We start from the raw sequence: 17,026 nt of genomic DNA, 5'->3' as shown, positions 1-17,026 counted from the left end.
GGTCAGTCACCACCCCTGGGAGGGTGTAGCAGTCATGAGGTCTTGATTCATCTCTCTCTGTACCTCCAGCTTATATAGAGCACAGAGTCTGCTGTGCGCAGCAGAGGTGCTTAGGAAATGTATGTTGAATTGATTTGATTTATAGAACCTGCAATTTACTTGCTTTGTGCTGAAGGAGTTGAGGATGTTTGTCTTTTTACTTTTTTTCCTGAAGACTCATTTATCTAAGACATCTTTGGAAATGAAAATTGAAGAGCACAAGGTTTTAATTTATTTTATTTTATTTTTGTAAGGTTTTATGCTTGGTAGTGCCATTGATGCAGCAGTCTCCCATTTGGTCTCCCTGAGCCATGTATCTCTGGTCTTCAGTCCCAGATGTACCCTGGGCTGAGGTCGTCCTGAAGGAACCTGACCTCTCTCAGTCACTGTCTGTTAAATCGCTGTAGTGGCCCCTTGTCACCTGCCAGTATCACCCCCCTGCCCATACAGGAATAATTTTTGAAGTGTATATTCTGCAACAACATATGAAATTTTAATATAGAAATTTACATGCATGTGCTACTGTTAATCTGCATACTCAAATAATAAACTATTTCCTCTTTTATTTAGGTAAGCATACTTTTAAATACATACAGCAGAGTTTGATTTCTTCACCCTAGCGGATTTTCTTGAGTATTCCCTGAGCTGTGTATTCCATTGTTTGAAGACTAAGGCCTACAGGATCCCTATTTTACAGATAAAGAAATTGAGGCTCAGAGTGGTTACGTAGCTTAAGTGCCCAAAGTTACATAGACAGTCAGGGGTAGGGTCAGGCAGGATTCCGACCTAGCCTCTTGGACCGTTACGTGCTTTAGGTTCTGCCGCCTACATTTCTGTAAAATCAGAGGTGAGGATTTTAGGAGATTGGATAACAGTAGGACCCCAAGTTTTGAAGATACTAATGGAATTATTTTAGGTTTGTATACTTGTTTTTTTCCCCCTGATACTCTTAAGAGTTTATGTAATGAATTTTCATGGTGCAATAAACACTTAATGAAACGGTGTGATCCATTAATGAAATGTTCATAAGTATGCCATGTTGCTGTCACATAAATCCTTTTAATATTGCTGAAACCTGGTTCTGGCTTCTGTTAGCCTTGAGTTTGATTAAAAGCACATTTTGTTCCTCCTGTATCATCACCTTGCTGAAGGCTGACTGATACCTGAATAGTACAGTGCCTGCCTTCTGGAACACAGCATTTTATTTTTCCAAAAACACTTTCGCATATCTTTCATTTATTCCTATTCTTTTAATTCTATGAGTGATAGCCAGCATTATCCCATTTTACAGATGAGTAAACTGATAAACTGCTTAATTTTTTAAATTCTAGAATTGGCCCTAGAAAAGCCAGACTACCAGATAGCTATAGCCCATGCATTTACTTTTCAATTTAGTTTTTAAAAGAAAGCATTCCCTATTCATAGAAAATTTTGAATGACTTGGGTGGCATTTTTGACCCTAGTTAAAAGCTTTAGTACTAAATTATGCTCTCTACGTAAGTTAAGGGACACTGAAAATTCATTGTTGGATTTTTTATAGAAACAGTGCTGATTTTAATGCCCATGATAACAGTGTTGATTTTATGAAAGCCTATAAATTCTTTTCATTTCCATTTCTGTTCCAAGGAAAAAAAAAAACTGTATTTGAGCATGGACTTTGTGAAACCTATAACCAATCATATTTCCTCTTTTGTTCTGGCCTCGATGAATCTCATAGATGGATTTATAGCCTATCTTCTGCCGCCATACAGATTTTTGGGGGTACCCTATCCTTGCTTCTGCATTCGTCTTCATTTTGCATCTTTTTGTTCCCCTTCACTTCAGTTTTACTCATTTATTAATTTTATCCTGTTATTGAGAATGTTTTTCTAGAAAGCCTTCTGTAAACTGCCTGAGATTCTTTTTCTTTTTTCCTAATGTCAGGTAAACATCACCAACAAACAATATAATGAAGTTGAGTTCTCTGGCCAAGAGATGTCTTCTGAATCTGTGATTTTACTCCCCTTTCTTGACACTCAGGGTTATGGCAAAACAGCACTGATTGGGTCTTATAGTAAGGTTGTTAATCTGTCAGCTCTGTGGGCTTCAGAGTTTTAAAGCCAGGGACATGGTCTATTAATGTATATTTCTCTTGAAGGGTTTGATCAAAGCTAGTGAAGGCTCTACGTTCACTATGAGTGTGGTGGTACTTATCAGGAGAGAGAGATGTAGTATTTCTGAATATTATTCTGCAAAAGTTCCTACAGCATTTGTACTTTGACACCCCCAGCAGCTTTTCATAAATGTTGCCATTGGGTTCCAGCAAAACCTTACTCTTCCTCTTTTCTAGTCCCTGAAAAGAACAAATAATGCAGAATGTACAAATTTAAAGCATTTTCCAAATGGGCTAGCTCAGGTCAGTAGCCCTTGACATAGTTTTTTTAAAAAAGGATTGGGGGAAGGAAGGAAGGAAGGAAGGCTAGAAGGAAGGAAGGATGGAAGGAAGGAAGGATGGAATGAAGGAAGGATGGAAGGAAAAAGAAAAGGAAGGATGGAAGAAAAGAAAAAAGAAGGAGAAGAAAGTCCTGGTCAGGTAGCTTTGCTGGTTAGTGTCCTCCCCATATGCCAAGGCTGTGGGTTCAATCAGGGCACATACAAGAATCAACCAACGAATGCATAAATAAGCGGAGCAGCAAATCGATGTTTCTCCCCGTTCCTCTCTCTCTCTCTCTCTCTCTCTCTCAAAAAAGGGGGGGGGGGTTGACAGGTTAAAACCATAGTCTTAGGGATGGAGAGGGAGACGATCCAGGAAAGGCTGACTTCCACTAAGTAATTAAAGGAGGTTGCCGTGATCTATGGGTCTAAAGTCTTAGCAGGCAAATTCCTGGCATGGAGGCACAGTGTGGAGAGAAAGGCCAGAGTCAAGAAAAAAGTCCAGGCAGATATGGGGTGAAGTTAGAATCTGTAATGAAAACTGACAACCATAAACTAATTTTAAAGTCAGCTAGCCTTGGGAATTAGAAAGCGTGCTGTCTAGGGAGCTGGAATGGGTCTGAACTTAAAAGAAAAGAGGCCAGAATAAGCTTTGTTACACATCTCTGTGTACTAGAGTCTAACCTAGGCTTTTCCTTCCATTTAAATTTTTTAAATTTGCAAATCTCAAAATTATAGGAAAAGGCATCAGAATATACAAAGAATACCCTATTCTCTCTACTTAGATTCACTTATTGCCGCCTAATTTGTATATTCTTTCCCTCTTTATGTATATGCATATATACACACATATATGCATGTGTGGACATATACACATGTATATGTTTTTCCCTGAATCGTTTCAAAGTAAGATGTACATATCTTAGCCCTTTATTCAAAAATACTTGGTGACTACTCCCCAATAAAATGTATATTTTCTTACATAGACACAGGGAAGTTAGCAGATTAAATACATTTAACATTGATACAATATTTTTACCTAATTTACCCATTCATATTCAAATTTGTTAATTGGCCCAATTATTACCTTTTCAGCATTTTTTTCCTCTCAATACAAGATCCTGTACAGGTACTGCATTTAGTTGTTATATCTGTTTAGTTTCTTTTAACCTAAAATATTTCTACAGCCTATCTTTGTCTTTTATTACAACATTTTTGAAGAATACTGTCCTTTCCCCCCCATTGTTAAAAGTATAATCTGAATAGATTCCTGGCCAGAATACTACATGATAGCGATAGGTTCTTCTCAGGATGTCACATGATACTCATCTGCCCTTCTTTGCTAGTGTTAGTTTTGATAAACTAATTGAGGTATCATTCAATCTTTCCATTGTATATCACAAACTTTTCCCTTCCAGCTATAAACAATGACAAGGCACTTTAAGACCTGTAAATGCCTTGTTTCTCATCAAAAATTTGTCCTGGCTTTAGCACTTACTGGTGATTCTTGCCTAGTTAAACTTTATTTTGATAGCTACGAACTAGATTCTATAGGCCAGCGCTCCCTCCGTATTTACTGGGGATACCTGCTCTACTCTGAGCAAGACAGCTTTCGCTTTCACCCCATTTGTTTATCTATCCATTATCCGTATGGATTCATGGATTCCTATTTGTTCAGAGGTTTATAATGTCCTTAACTTATATTGATGTTTACATTGTTCCAGACTAAGACAATGAGAACTCCTCCCAGGGGGCTTGTGTGTCCTAGTGCCTTTTCTCTAACAGCTGTGTTCGTTTGGTACGCATCCTTACTTTCTGGAAGAACAAGATATTTCAGGTTGATCTCACAGTTGCCCTGCCCCTCACTTTGGAATCACCCATTTCTCCAAGAACCCCCTGGTTCCTTTCACTGGGGAATGGTAGTAGAGACCAAAATCTAGATATTAGTTATCACATTGTTACTGGGGTATCTTTGCTCCTGGACCTGTTCAGTAGACAGAGCTAGTGGACACAATGTATACATACACAAATATACAGATGCATACGTACTTTATGAACCATGAGTTTACCCTGAAATCGCCAATTTCCAATCTATCCCCACAGTATTCTTTCCTGCAGTCCCTCTTACTTTAAATGTCCCTTATTCCATTACAAGAACCATGACCCTCAAGAGCATCAAAACATTGACTCCTCTGCTCAATCCTATAAAACATCTAAAATAGTTGAATAATTACTTTGCCCATAATACTACTCAAAAAAGTCAAGTAAAAAGTTTGAGGTTTGTCCGTAGCTCCCCTGACCAAACCCTGACCCAAAACTGAGTGTAAACAGTCAAATTCTGTGTTCATAAATTATTTGGATTAGTTCTTTCTCTCTCACCTCTTCAGTGATTGTGTTTAGGAAGTTCATTTGAAATACAATAAGATTAATTTGTTTCAGTCCACTTCTAGTTTTAGCCTTCTCCCCACTTCACATCCCAATTAACTTATTTTTTTCCAGGTATGTAGAGCATTAATATGCTTCCCAGTGTGGCATTACACAAAAAGCTATACTCTGGGAAGTAGCACCCTCTGCCATAACCTTCTACCTAGTCCCCCAGTCACTCCACCAACCGGTATCTCCTCGTGTAGAAGAACAGCTTCACTGTCTTCTGGTTTGTTTGGCCTGTGTTTCTTTTTGTAAAGATAAGTAGAATTATGTCTCCTCCCTTCTTCCACAAAGGGTAGCATGTTGTAGATTGAGCGAGGCTTCTGAAGTGCCCAAATCTCACCAAAGTTCCAAATCTTTCCAAGTTACTGATGAGGAAACTGAAACTCCTCTCCTACACTGTTGCAAACCTTGGTGCTATGTTGATAAATGGTCTTTTTTTGGTGCTTTATGGGGTGGATGAAGCTGGTTAAAGTGCCCCAAATCACAAAACATGGAGGGAGTGGCACACACCTTATAATCTGTGCGGTCACTGCCACTCAAACCCAAAGTTATGGTTTTGGGAAGACCGCTTCTTCTTCGTCTAGCTTTTAGATCTGGGTGGTGCCTAAAATTTAGACTGGAATTTGTAATATTCTTAGCATATCACATACAGCTTAATTAAATCAGGGAGTAGGACCTGCCCGGGAAGGGGTTTTTGGCATTTTTTTTAAGTTAAGGTAACATTCACATAGCATAAAATTAACCATTTTAATGTGTACAGTTCAGTGGTATTTTGTATGTTCATGATGTTGTTTAACCGTCACCTCTATCTAGTTCCAAAACATTTTCATCACCCTCAAAGGAGTTACTACAACCAATAAGCAATGACTCCTTCCCTGCTTCCCTCAGCACCTGACAACTGCTGGTCTGCTTTCTGTTACTTTGGATTCATCTATATTGGATATTTCATATAAATGCAATTATATATCATGTGATCTTTTGTGTCTAACTTCTTTCACTTTGGATGTTTTGAGGTCCATCCATGTTAGAGCATGTATCAATGCTTCATTCCTTTTTATGGTTGAGTAATATTCCATGCTATAGACACACCATTTTTTAAAAATTCGTTCACCAGCTGATAGACATCTGGGAGGGTTTTGATTGAAGGTGAGAACAAGAGTGACTTGTACTGTGCCCTGTGCTACTTATGAGTCATGTGACCATGGATAAGCTACTAAACTGGCTTGTGCCTCACTTTCCTCATTTGTCAAATGAAGATAATACCTAACTTTCAAGTGGTTGGAGGATTGAATAATATATGAGATATTGATACTGTAGTGCTTGGCAAATAGTAGGCCATCACAAACATGCGCTATTTTACCATAGAATCGTATGCGGGGAGGAGGGTTGGGGAAGAGAGTACACAAATTTGTGTTATAGTGGTTGTTCTAGTGTTTGTTTGTTCCGTTACAGCTGCTCAAGCCTTTGTACTTTTTTTTTAAAGTCCTGTCTGTTTTCTCTGCTTGTGGTTTGGCTTTTCCCCCACCCCCAATCACTGAACATGGATTTTACATTTAGAAGTAATTCACTAGATGAAATGTCTGTAGTGGAATGTTACATAATTCACATTTAGGTTTGAAGAGCTCATTATAAAAAACCTGACACACTTCAGGAATATTAAATTACTGCAGATTGTGTGGGGCAAGGAAACATTATTGAAGCATTTCAAAATTCTAGGCGAGCCTGAACTTAACTGATAGGGTTTCACAGCTTTTGCTGGGGAAAAATGATTTGAGTTGTCACATGGTTTCTGGCCCTAGAGGACTTTAATCTCCTTAATTACAAAGAAACGAATTTCACAGAACTTCACAGCATTTGCTCAACCTCTGGCTTTTGGAAAATTAAAAGGGGATGCCAGGGTCCTGGCCATGGTACATTCTCTGTACTGCGGCTTCCTTATTTAAGTTTTTATTCAAAATGATGCTGGCTTCCTTTCATTATGATACAGAGATGTACTTCAGAAAATTGCAAGTAATGCTTATAACACTTGAACACAGTCACATTTTGTCAAACAAGTGACTCTGGAGATACCCACAGAAGAGGGACAGGTGCTGTATTGTGGTTTATAAAGTTGAAGGGGAGGGCCCTGGCTGGTGTGGCTCAGTGCATTGAGCGCTGGCCTGTGAACCAAAGTGTTGCTGGTTCGATTCCCAGTCAGGGCACATGCCTGGGTTGCAGTCCAGGTCCCCAGTTGGGGGCACACAGGATGCAACCACACATTGATGTTTCTGTCCCTCTTTCTCTGTCTCCTTTGCCCTCTCACTACAAATAAATAAAAAAAAAATATTTTTTAAAAAAGTTGAAGGGGAGGAAGGGGCCCAAAGCCAATCTAGTTTATATACTGACTTTTAAGGCTCTGGTCAAGTTTGGCTGATGAATGGGTGTCCCCCCTGTTGGAAATGTCTCTACGGGGCCGCTCAGGAAATAATGCCTTTGCTGTATTTTCTGAGTGGCATCTAGTACTTCAAAATAAGAAACATGGAAAACAGAGATGGGTTATGCCTATCTTGAAATTGTGTAAAATCCACATATTTCAGCTCATTTTGTATTTTTGGATTAGGTACCTACTGTGTGCAAGACCAGCATGATGGGAATAGCTTAGATTCTATTATTTCCTGCAGTTTGTCCTTAGAAAGCAGATTTAACCTGCCTTAGTCTCCTCTTCTGTGAAAGAAAGATGATGATAATATGGACTGTGGGCATATGCCAACCATGTGATCTTGAGCAATTAACATTGGAAACTATGAGTGCCTAATATTTACCGAGTCTTGCCAGGTAATGTGCCAGGCACTCTTTCAAGCATGTTATATATGTGATCACACTTAAGTTTTCATAGCAGCTTTATAAAGTTGATATTGTTATCCCCATTGTAAGGAAAGATAAACTGAGACAAAGAACTTCCTCATCATCACATTGCTCGTATGTGGCTCAAACTATAAGCTGGGCAAACATAAAATAATAAAATAAATAGGGAGAGATCCCATTTAACAGAGGGATGAAAACATCTTTCTGCCGGAGATATGTCTTTGAACTGAAGACTGAGGGGGGTCAATAGAATGTCAACGTAGACTTGAAACATTCTATGGAAAGGTAACATAGGAGAAAATTGGGAAGATGGGAAAGTATATCACTTCCCTACTAGACTTATGATTCCTTTTATTAGTTTGGTTGTTAATTTTAAGCCTCCTTGAACATAGTGGTCCTTCTGCTTGAAACAACCATGCATTCCTTTATTATACATGCATTTATTGGGATCCATTGGTCCTTTTCCTTCATCCACTGGGCAGAAACATCCGTCTTCAGGATCTCACAGGGTAGGTCTTCTCCCCTGTGAAGCTTTACTGACTCTTCCAAGCAAAGGTGAATAGCTGGTCCTTGGTGCCTCAGGATACTAAGTATTTGTCTGGTTTTGTTCTGGTCCTGTGTATCACAGTCCTTTACAGGACTGTCACCTCTGTTGGACTGAGCTTTGAGGACAGGGATCAGGCTTTGATGCTGCATTCGTGGCCGGCATGGTTGAACAATAAATGTTTGTTGACATGAAGAAGCCAGGGTTTGCACCTGGCCTCAGTAGATATTCGTTATAACAAAATAATAGGTGTTGTTAATACAGTTAATTAGGTCCATATGTGACTGTTGTCACTCATGGAATGTTGTCTTTTGGGGGAGGGAAGAGGTTAGGCTAGTGGTACGGTACAGATAGATGGCACAACAGTGGCAAGAAAAGTCCTCATGTCCTATGAATAATTTTATGGACCCTGTCCTAGGAAGATAATTTTTTCATTTTCCTTAAATGTAACCTTGGATCCTCTAGTCCAGGCAACTTTCATTCAGGGTTAGTGTCTTTAAAAAAAAAAAAAATAGCTTGTTAAAAATAAACAAACCAGATATCTTTGGATAAGCGGTTAATTCCCCAGATTTAAGCCTTAGTGTAATTTTACATGGCTTTTATATTAGACTTCTAGTTAAGCCATCTTTAGTTGTCATGATTAAGAGGTTTGGGTCATTATCCTGTTTGAGCAGAAACTGGCATTTAAGGGCAGCCTTTTCAGATTAAACCATCCTAGAGCTGTGGGACGAGCTGGGAATTGGCTGTGCAGTTTGAAGATCCATTTCCAGTTGCCTGATCAGCCAATCTTGATCAAAGCCTTGGCAGCTTAAGCTATAGTATAATATTATCTTAATATTATTTAAAATTGGATAACTAATGAAATGTTTATTTTCACCTAAACTCTCAGATATAACTGTCAGATAGGTAGTCACCGGGAAAGACTGTTGACTTGACACAGGGAATACATTCATTCAATTTAATGAAATCAAATGAGATAATGTATGTGAAGCAGTAGCTGAGGGCATAGTATATAGTAAGTGCATAGTAAATAGTAGCTGTAATTGAAGTGCCTGCATTATCATTATTATCTCTTCCCAGCAAAGTGTCTGAACTTAATAGTACCCAACATTGTGAAATGCATATTTATTAAAGAAAAAAATGAATGAAATGTGTGTCTGCCTGCCTCTTCTTTTTTCTCTCTTCCCTCCTTTCCCTCCTCTCCCCTCCCTCCCAATCTTTCCCCTTCCTTCCTTCTCTCTCCCCTCCCCTCCTCTCCTCTCCCCTCCCCTCCCCCTCCTCTCCTCTCCTCCCCACATTAAATGCTTGTCTGCTCTTATAGCTGGGGGAAAAGCTGACATAAAAATTGGCTTGCTGAAAGTTTCTCAGTCCCATTTGTCACCTGACCCTTGGGGCCCAACTGTATGTCAACTCCATGTCCCTTTTGATGCCTGCCAGTGAGGGACAGACCACAGGTCACTTCTCCATGATCTGATTTAGCTGCCAAGGCTCTGATCAAGCTCGGCTGATGGATGGGTGCCCCAGTGTTGGAAATGTCTGTGTGGGGCTGCTCAGGAAATAAGCTTTTGCTCTATTTTCTGGATGGCATCTGGTGCTTGAAAATAAGAAACATGGAAAACAAAGATTTGGGTTTTGCCCTTCTTGAAAACCCAGAGTTCCAAACATCTATTTTGAGTTACCTAGTTGGAGAAATAGCTTTGCGGCTAGGCCTCTCCTTTCCTGGCCTGTGAACCCTGTTGGGGAGCGGCTTGATGAAATCATGCGAGCGGTTTGTACACAGAGTCCAAGATTCTCTTGTTTTTGTCTGTTTGGCAGTTTATTTCCCCTCTCAATTTCTGTTTAACTTCAAAGGGTGATTATTCTCTTCCCTTGATTTGCAGCACTCGAAAGGAGTGAATGAAATGTGCAGCTCGGGGCGTCATTTCTGAAGGGAGGAGTTGTTCTCTTGGAGAGGAGTCCTCCATGAGCCTGGCCGAGGCCCTGGATCTGTGTGCAGTGGACTAAGGATTTAGTAGGATGTCAACTGAGACAGAACTTCAAGTAGCTGTGAAAACCAGCGCCAAGAAAGACAGCAGAAAGAAAGGTAGGTCCGAATGTGTTCCTTTCTTCATGGCTGCTTCTCTGTATAGGACAATGAGTTTTTACCTATGTGATGATACGTCATCTATCTTTGTGATTGCTTATATTTTTAAAAAAGTCACCAGCATTATCAGATGTTTTTTTTGGGGGGGGGTTGTTTTTTTTGCTTTTTGTACTCATAGTATAATATTTTAATGGTTCTCCATTAATCTCTGGGTAAAATCCAAAATTCTTTTTGTAACATATAAAGCCCTTCCTGATATACATTTTATCCATCCCTCCAGCAGCATCTCTGCCTAAGCACACTACACCCCTCCTGCTCCTTTTTAACCCTGTTAACCCTCCATTCTGTCTATGAAGTTCACCCTTGCATAGACCCGTGGTTCTCAAAACTCCAGCTTCCCCAGAATCACCTGGAAGGCTTGTTAAAACACATTGCAAGTCTCATTCCAGTTTTGGATTCCCAAAGTCTAAGATGGGGCCCAAAACTTTGCATTTATAACAAGTTCCCAGATGATGCCAGTGTCTTTGGTTCAGAGACCAGACTTTGAGAGTCACTGGATTCCCATTCATTCAGCCTCAAATGCTTGTGTTGCTCTCCACTTTTTTCTAGATGGACTCCTCTTTGTTGTTCGGGTTTGAGCTTAGCAGTGTCTCCTGGGGTGGTGGTAGCGCTTTCCTTACCCCCTAAATTGGGTTAGTTGCTCATTTATTTTGCTTCAGTGGCACTTCGTTAGCATCTCAATTTATTAAAAATGTCCTGTGTTTTTCTTTGTCAGCTCTACTATATATCCCCTCAGACCTGGACCTGTTGTTCACATTTTCACTCCCAACACTAAGAAAGTGCTGACACAGGGAAGGCACATAGATGTCTGGTAATGAAGACTGGCGTGCATAGTGTAATAACTCTATCCCTTTTCGTGTTTCCTGAAGAATTTGGTCCTATTGCTTTATGACCATGCCTTTCAGTGTTTCCCTGTTGTAATTGGATCCAAGCAACTTCTTGGTGTGTGTGTTTTCTCCCGTGGTTTCAGTTCTTTTCCTCCCCTGTCTTCTCAGCTGCATGGAGGAGGATTAATAGAGCTCTGTTTCAGGTCTTGAAATCTGCCAATACGGGCTTGCAAACCCAGATGCCCTAGGTTGCTTTGTATAGGCAGTGATTTGTTTGAGACTTCACTGTGCCTGCCCTGTCATGTTTTGTGATGGCATTGGTCTGACACTCTCTGGAAACAAGGGACATAAATGTAATACATATGCAGCTTTTGGACAGCCAAAACCCCAGGAAGGACTATAAATTTTGCTTTAGCTGTTTATTTGAAACACAAATATTTTTGAAGCAGTCTATTTTATTCCCTAAAACTTAATGTAAACCTTGTATTTTATGCATTGTGGTCTAAGCATAATAGAAGAAAAGCAAGTAGGTGAGAGAACAGGTTTTGGAAGAACTACATGGAAAAAAAAATTGCAAATCCTGGTATGTACTAGAATTTGAATACATTTTTCAGTGCAAACTAATAAATTATATTTTTTTCTTCAAATTTAACCTCTTCACTACACTTGTGCTCTTGAATGAGGAATGCATTAAAAATTGTATCTTAGTGCACATCTTTTTATTCTTAATTTTAACATGCAAAACCAGAAGTATTCTAAAGAGAGGATTTAGGATTTCAGAACATTGGCTTAGTTGAGGATTTGGAATGGGAGCGTGAAGGTGACCTTTTTATATCCTTCTCATCTTCATAGCCTAACAAGCTCTAAAAGCAGCACAATATATGTGCAAGGAGCATCCTGTAGGTAGTGGCGAATACCATGGAGTCTGGGCAGGTCGATCTCAGTCAAATTCCCGCTATACCATTTCCTAACTATGTGACTTTAGAATATTATTCCACTTCCTGAGCCTCAGTTTTCTCTCCTATGAAATGAGAATATAATATTATAGAGCTCAGAGGCTCATTATGAAGATTAACTGAAATAAGGCAAATAAAACCCTCAGTATAGTACTTGGCATATATTAAAGACTCAACAAAGTTTAGCTTTGTTCCTCCTCTTTCCGTTTTCCCTTCCCCTTCCCCCCATTCTCTCCTTACCTCTTCTCATTTCCTTCCTTTTCTATTATCTTCCTTCTTTTCCCTCTTCTCACTGCTTTTTTCTATTTCTTGTTCCATTTCTACCTCATTCCTCTTCTTTGTCTTCCTTCTCTTCACCACCGTCATCCTCATCTTACATTGTTTTCTCTTATCCCATTGTTGAGCTAAGGGGATCTTAAAAAGTGTATAGCTGATTTGTCCCAGAGCAAGTTCAGAGGTCCTTTAGAATTTCTCACAAACCTCTCACCCTGGTTCTTAACCCAGGCCATTGAAACCAAGTCAGATAATTTTAAATGCAAGTCATGCAGGGACATATTTCACCATAAAATGAGTTGCTAGACAGGTCGCGTATGAAACATAACTACAGTGTTCACAATTTAAATAAGGAAGAGATGAAAGTAGTGAGAAATGAAGTTGTTTTCTTCATTTTGTTTTTATTGGATTGTGTCACTACGCATACAGCTTGTCAAATAGTGCACATTCTAGGAGAAGAGTTTGATGGAGAACTGGAAGAAGAGGAAGTACTTTTTCAGGTTTGTTACCTGCCACCAAAGGGGAGAACAGTTGACACAATTCTTGTTACTTATAATCCCGGCATTAGGCCACCCAGTAGAAGACTGTGTGGTAGAGGAATGGGTCCCATTAGGAGCAGATGCAGACATTGCTTTTCATTTTATTTTAATTTTTTTTATTGTTCAAATACATTTGTCTCCATTTTCCTGCCACCACTTTCCCCTGCCCCACCCACCCACACCCACCTCCCACCCTCAATCCTTCCCCACTTTGGCTTTGTCCATGGGTCCTTCATACATGTTCCTTGATCTGACCCTTCCCCTTCCTTTCCTGGTTACCCCCCTCCCCCCTTCCTTCTCATTACTGTCTGTTTCTTTTTTCTTTCACTGTTGCTGGTTATATTTTCCTTGCTTGTTTGTTTTGTTGATTAGGTTCCACTTATAGGCGAGGTCACATGGTATTTGTCCTTCACCCCTCGGCTTATTTCACTTAGCATAGATGCAGACATTTCTGAGGGCAGTGCCTGGGGGTTTTCAGTCAGCGCCATCAGTATAGCAAAAAGAGCATGGACTTTGGAGCCAGGCAGACCTAATTTTTATTTTTTATTTAATCCTTACCTGAGGACATTTTTTCGTTGTTTTTAGAGTTAGAGGGAGGGAGAAAGGAAGGGAGAGAGAAACATTGACGTGAGAGAACAACATCGATTGATTGCCCTCCAGTACGTGCCCTGACCAGGAATCGTAGGTACCTGGACCAGCAATTGAACCCACAACCGTTTGGTTACCGGAAAACACTCTAACTAGCTGAGCCACATTGGTCAGGGCCAGACCTCGTTTTTAATACTAACTCTTCTTCTCTGCTCTGTAACCAGAGGTTAGTTAACGTCGTTGAGCCTTGTATTTCAGGGTGTGCGTGTGTTCATGCTTGTGTAATACTTGTCATCTGAAGAGCAAGGGTAAAGGGCCAGCCTGCGTTCTACAACATGGCATTGGCTTGGCTAGTCATAGTTTTTCTGCCCTCTTCCTTCTGAAATCACAGCATTGTCTCCTAATTTTCTAGAAATACCTGGAAATAAACTTACTCACATTCTTTATGTTTCTGTTAGAGCTATACCCAAGAATCATGAGTCAACAACACCACCACACTTCCTTACTGTCTCCTGCGAGAAAGATTTGGCTGCAAGAATCAAGGCTCTGATGGGTCCAGGAGAAGCTGGCGGTCACACGGTGGTCGCCTTAGCTTTGGAGCCATATCAAACCAAGTTTGAACCCTGGCTGTATGCTTTAGAAGCTGTGAAACTTTTCAGAGGTTTCTTTCAAAATTTTGGTCAATTTTTGTTAAGGAATGGTTTTAATACTGCCATATTCAGGGTCTTGATCTCTGAACTAGTCAGTTAGCCAGAGAAAATAATCTCTGTTCATGATGGGCTGTCACTTAAGGGTTTATAAAATACTGTTGTGTTCATTATCCCATTGGATCCCTAGAACCCTCAGAGATGATTTTAAAATATGTATATTCTTATCAAGCCCATGGTACAGAGCTGCTGTTTCATCACTTCTATCCGCTGCCCTTGTGCTGCAGGGGAGGCAGCCTGAGGTCAGCCAAGACACTGGACTTGGGCTCATCCCTGAGGCTGGCCACTCTCTTTCTCTCTCTCAAGTCCCTTTCAGTTCTTGTGCTTTAGTTTCCTCAGGCTCTACATGGATATGGAAATTATATTCACTCAGCTAAATGTGAAACATAGAGGAGGCATTACTTACTTACTTACTTAGTTCTTTGGTCCACAAATGGTTATACAGTCCCAGTCAAGAGCACTGGTGGCACTCAGTGTTCTGGGGGAGAGATGCCTGGGAAGGGGACCCTGACTCCAGTCAGTTCTTGTACTTCCACTTCAAGAGACTCTTGGGATTTTTATAGGTCTCATCCTTCACTGAAAATAATTTTTTTCTCTACTTTGCAACTTTCATTAATTCTCAATCTATTACTATTCATAAAATTTGTTTAATTTTTACTCTAAATCTATACTTTAAAAAATTTTTTTTAAAAGATTTTATTTATTTATTTTTAGAGAGAGGAGGGGATGGAGGGTGGGAGAGAGAGAAACATCCATGTGTGGCTGCCTCTCACGTGCCCCCTACTGGGGACCTGGCCTGCAACCCAGACACTGCTCTGACTGGGAATCGAACAAGCGACCCTTTGGTTTGTAAGCTGGCACTCAATCCACTGAGCCTCACCAGCTGGGGCCAAATTTATACTTAGTAATTAAATAGTACTAGTTTCTCATAATAAAGAAAATTCTTATTAAAACCCTTTTCACTGTTTTCCTGACCATAAGCAAGTAGCTTTTCATCTTAATAAATACAAGCAACACAATTGAAAGCCCATATGCATTGAAACATGAATGGGTTCTCTAGAAGATGCAGTACATAAATGGTTATTAAGGATTAGTGTTTGCGGTTGTCCAGAGACACTTTTTCATAGATGAGGTCGTAAGAGGACAGCGACATGACCACAGTCACCTAGTTGGTCAGCAACAGAACCCAGACTGGAACCCAGGGATGACTCCTGACTGGTGTCACTTCAGTTCAATAGATTTCAAAGAACTTATGTTCTTAGGAATAACCTCTAGGTATTTTTTTTTTTCCTTCTTCTTTACACTGAAGACTCCTGGAAGTACCCATCCTTTAGAAATAAATAACATTAAGTCTGAGTCAAGGCTCAGCACATTTTCTATTTATGTGTGTCAGGCTAGCTACTTACTCTTTCTGAGCCTCAGCTTCTGCACTTGTAAAATGGGGATACCAGTGTCTATCTCCAAGTGTTGTAATAAAGAGTACATGAGCCAAAAATGTAAAACGCCTAACACACTGCCCTGGCCAGGTGGCTTAGTTGGTTAGAGCATCATCCCATACATCAAAAGATTCTGGATTCAGTCCCTCATCAGGGCATATTCTTAGGATGTGGGTTCCATCCCAGGTCATGGTGCATATAGGAGGCAAAACTAATTGATATTTCTCTTTCACATCGATGTTTCTTTCTCTCTCCCTTTTTCTCCCTTCTTCTCTATCTAAATTGGTGAATATATCCTTGGGTAAGCATTTAAAAAAAAAAACAAACACCTAACACAATTCTTTGTACGTAGACTTAAGGTAAGGAAATTCTCTCTTTTTCCCCATCTCTGTTGCCAGCCCTGACAGGCAGCATTTCTCTTAGTGCTGTCAGATATAAAGGGAGGTAGAAAGTACCCTTCTCTCTAGAGCTGCGTGGATGGACCAGTGAGAAAAAACTGGCCCATCTTTAAATAGATGCTTGTTACAAGAACAATTGGGAAAGTGGAAAGGAAATACCAAGGAAAACAGACCATGTTGTCAAGCTACAAGCATTAATTAATAGCTGTCATTTATTGTGTGCTTCCTATATGCTGGCCATTTTAGATAAATTGTCCCTAATGAGCCCAGATGTTATATCACTTTATGGAACACATAAGAAAGTAATGTTCAGAGAGATGAAGAGACTTTCCCAAGTCATGTGGCTTGTCTGCATGAGCTAGAAAATACAAATTCTGCCCAATATGAAAGTCTGTGCTGTTTTCCCTGAGTGCATTCTATTTTATTCACCCTATATGTGCTGTGATGCTTGGGGTTGGGGGAACACGAAAAAATTATAGGGGCTACACTGTTTTTAGGGGGTGGGAATGGAAGCAGGTTAGCCATATCATGTAAATTTGTGGCATAATTCTGTCTTGGCAAGGGGTTGGAGCTTGGTGAGCTAATCACTCTCCACTGACTCTGTGATTTGCAGGCTTTGGAAATTCAAAATTAAGGATTTAATTACAAGGCTACATACATTTCTCTGAGGTTGGTCCATAAAGCTCTTGGACTGAAGGGTTTGGGAGGGAGGAGGTATTGTTTTAGGTCAAGAAGTTCTTACTTAATTGTAAGACTAACTGTCAGATCATATGATGTGTGGTTGAAAGAGACTTCTGTATTCTCTTTGAGCACATGGTCTTGAATTTATTACAGGACACCTCACTCATTGTGGTCATTTCATGAAGACAAACCCATTTCGGCCTTTATTG

At 40.0% G+C, this 17,026-nt stretch overlaps 1 protein-coding gene across 4 annotated transcripts in view; it reads left to right on the top strand.

Annotated features, from left to right (window-relative positions):
* DAB1 (DAB adaptor protein 1) overlaps positions 1 to 17,026 on the top strand; it is a 566,428-nt gene that overhangs the window by 300,529 nt on the left and 248,873 nt on the right. For all 4 annotated transcript variants that reach the window (XM_054573791.1, XM_054573799.1, XM_054573809.1 and 1 more), the window contains exon 2: positions 10,150 to 10,352. In XM_054573791.1, coding sequence (XP_054429766.1) covers positions 10,286 to 10,352 — 67 coding nt within the window. In that variant the 5' untranslated portion in view covers positions 10,150 to 10,285. The remainder of the gene's footprint in view (positions 1 to 10,149; positions 10,353 to 17,026) is intronic.

The sequence above is a fragment of the Pteronotus mesoamericanus genome, unplaced genomic scaffold (assembly GCF_021234165.1).
Source record: "Pteronotus mesoamericanus isolate MK-2021 breed Mesoamerican mustached bat unplaced genomic scaffold, CSHL_Meso_final contig_105, whole genome shotgun sequence".
NCBI classification, from domain to species: Eukaryota; Metazoa; Chordata; class Mammalia; order Chiroptera; family Mormoopidae; genus Pteronotus; species Pteronotus mesoamericanus.
The sequence above is the reverse complement of the archived record's forward strand: the minus strand, read 5'-3'. Positions and strand labels throughout refer to the sequence as shown.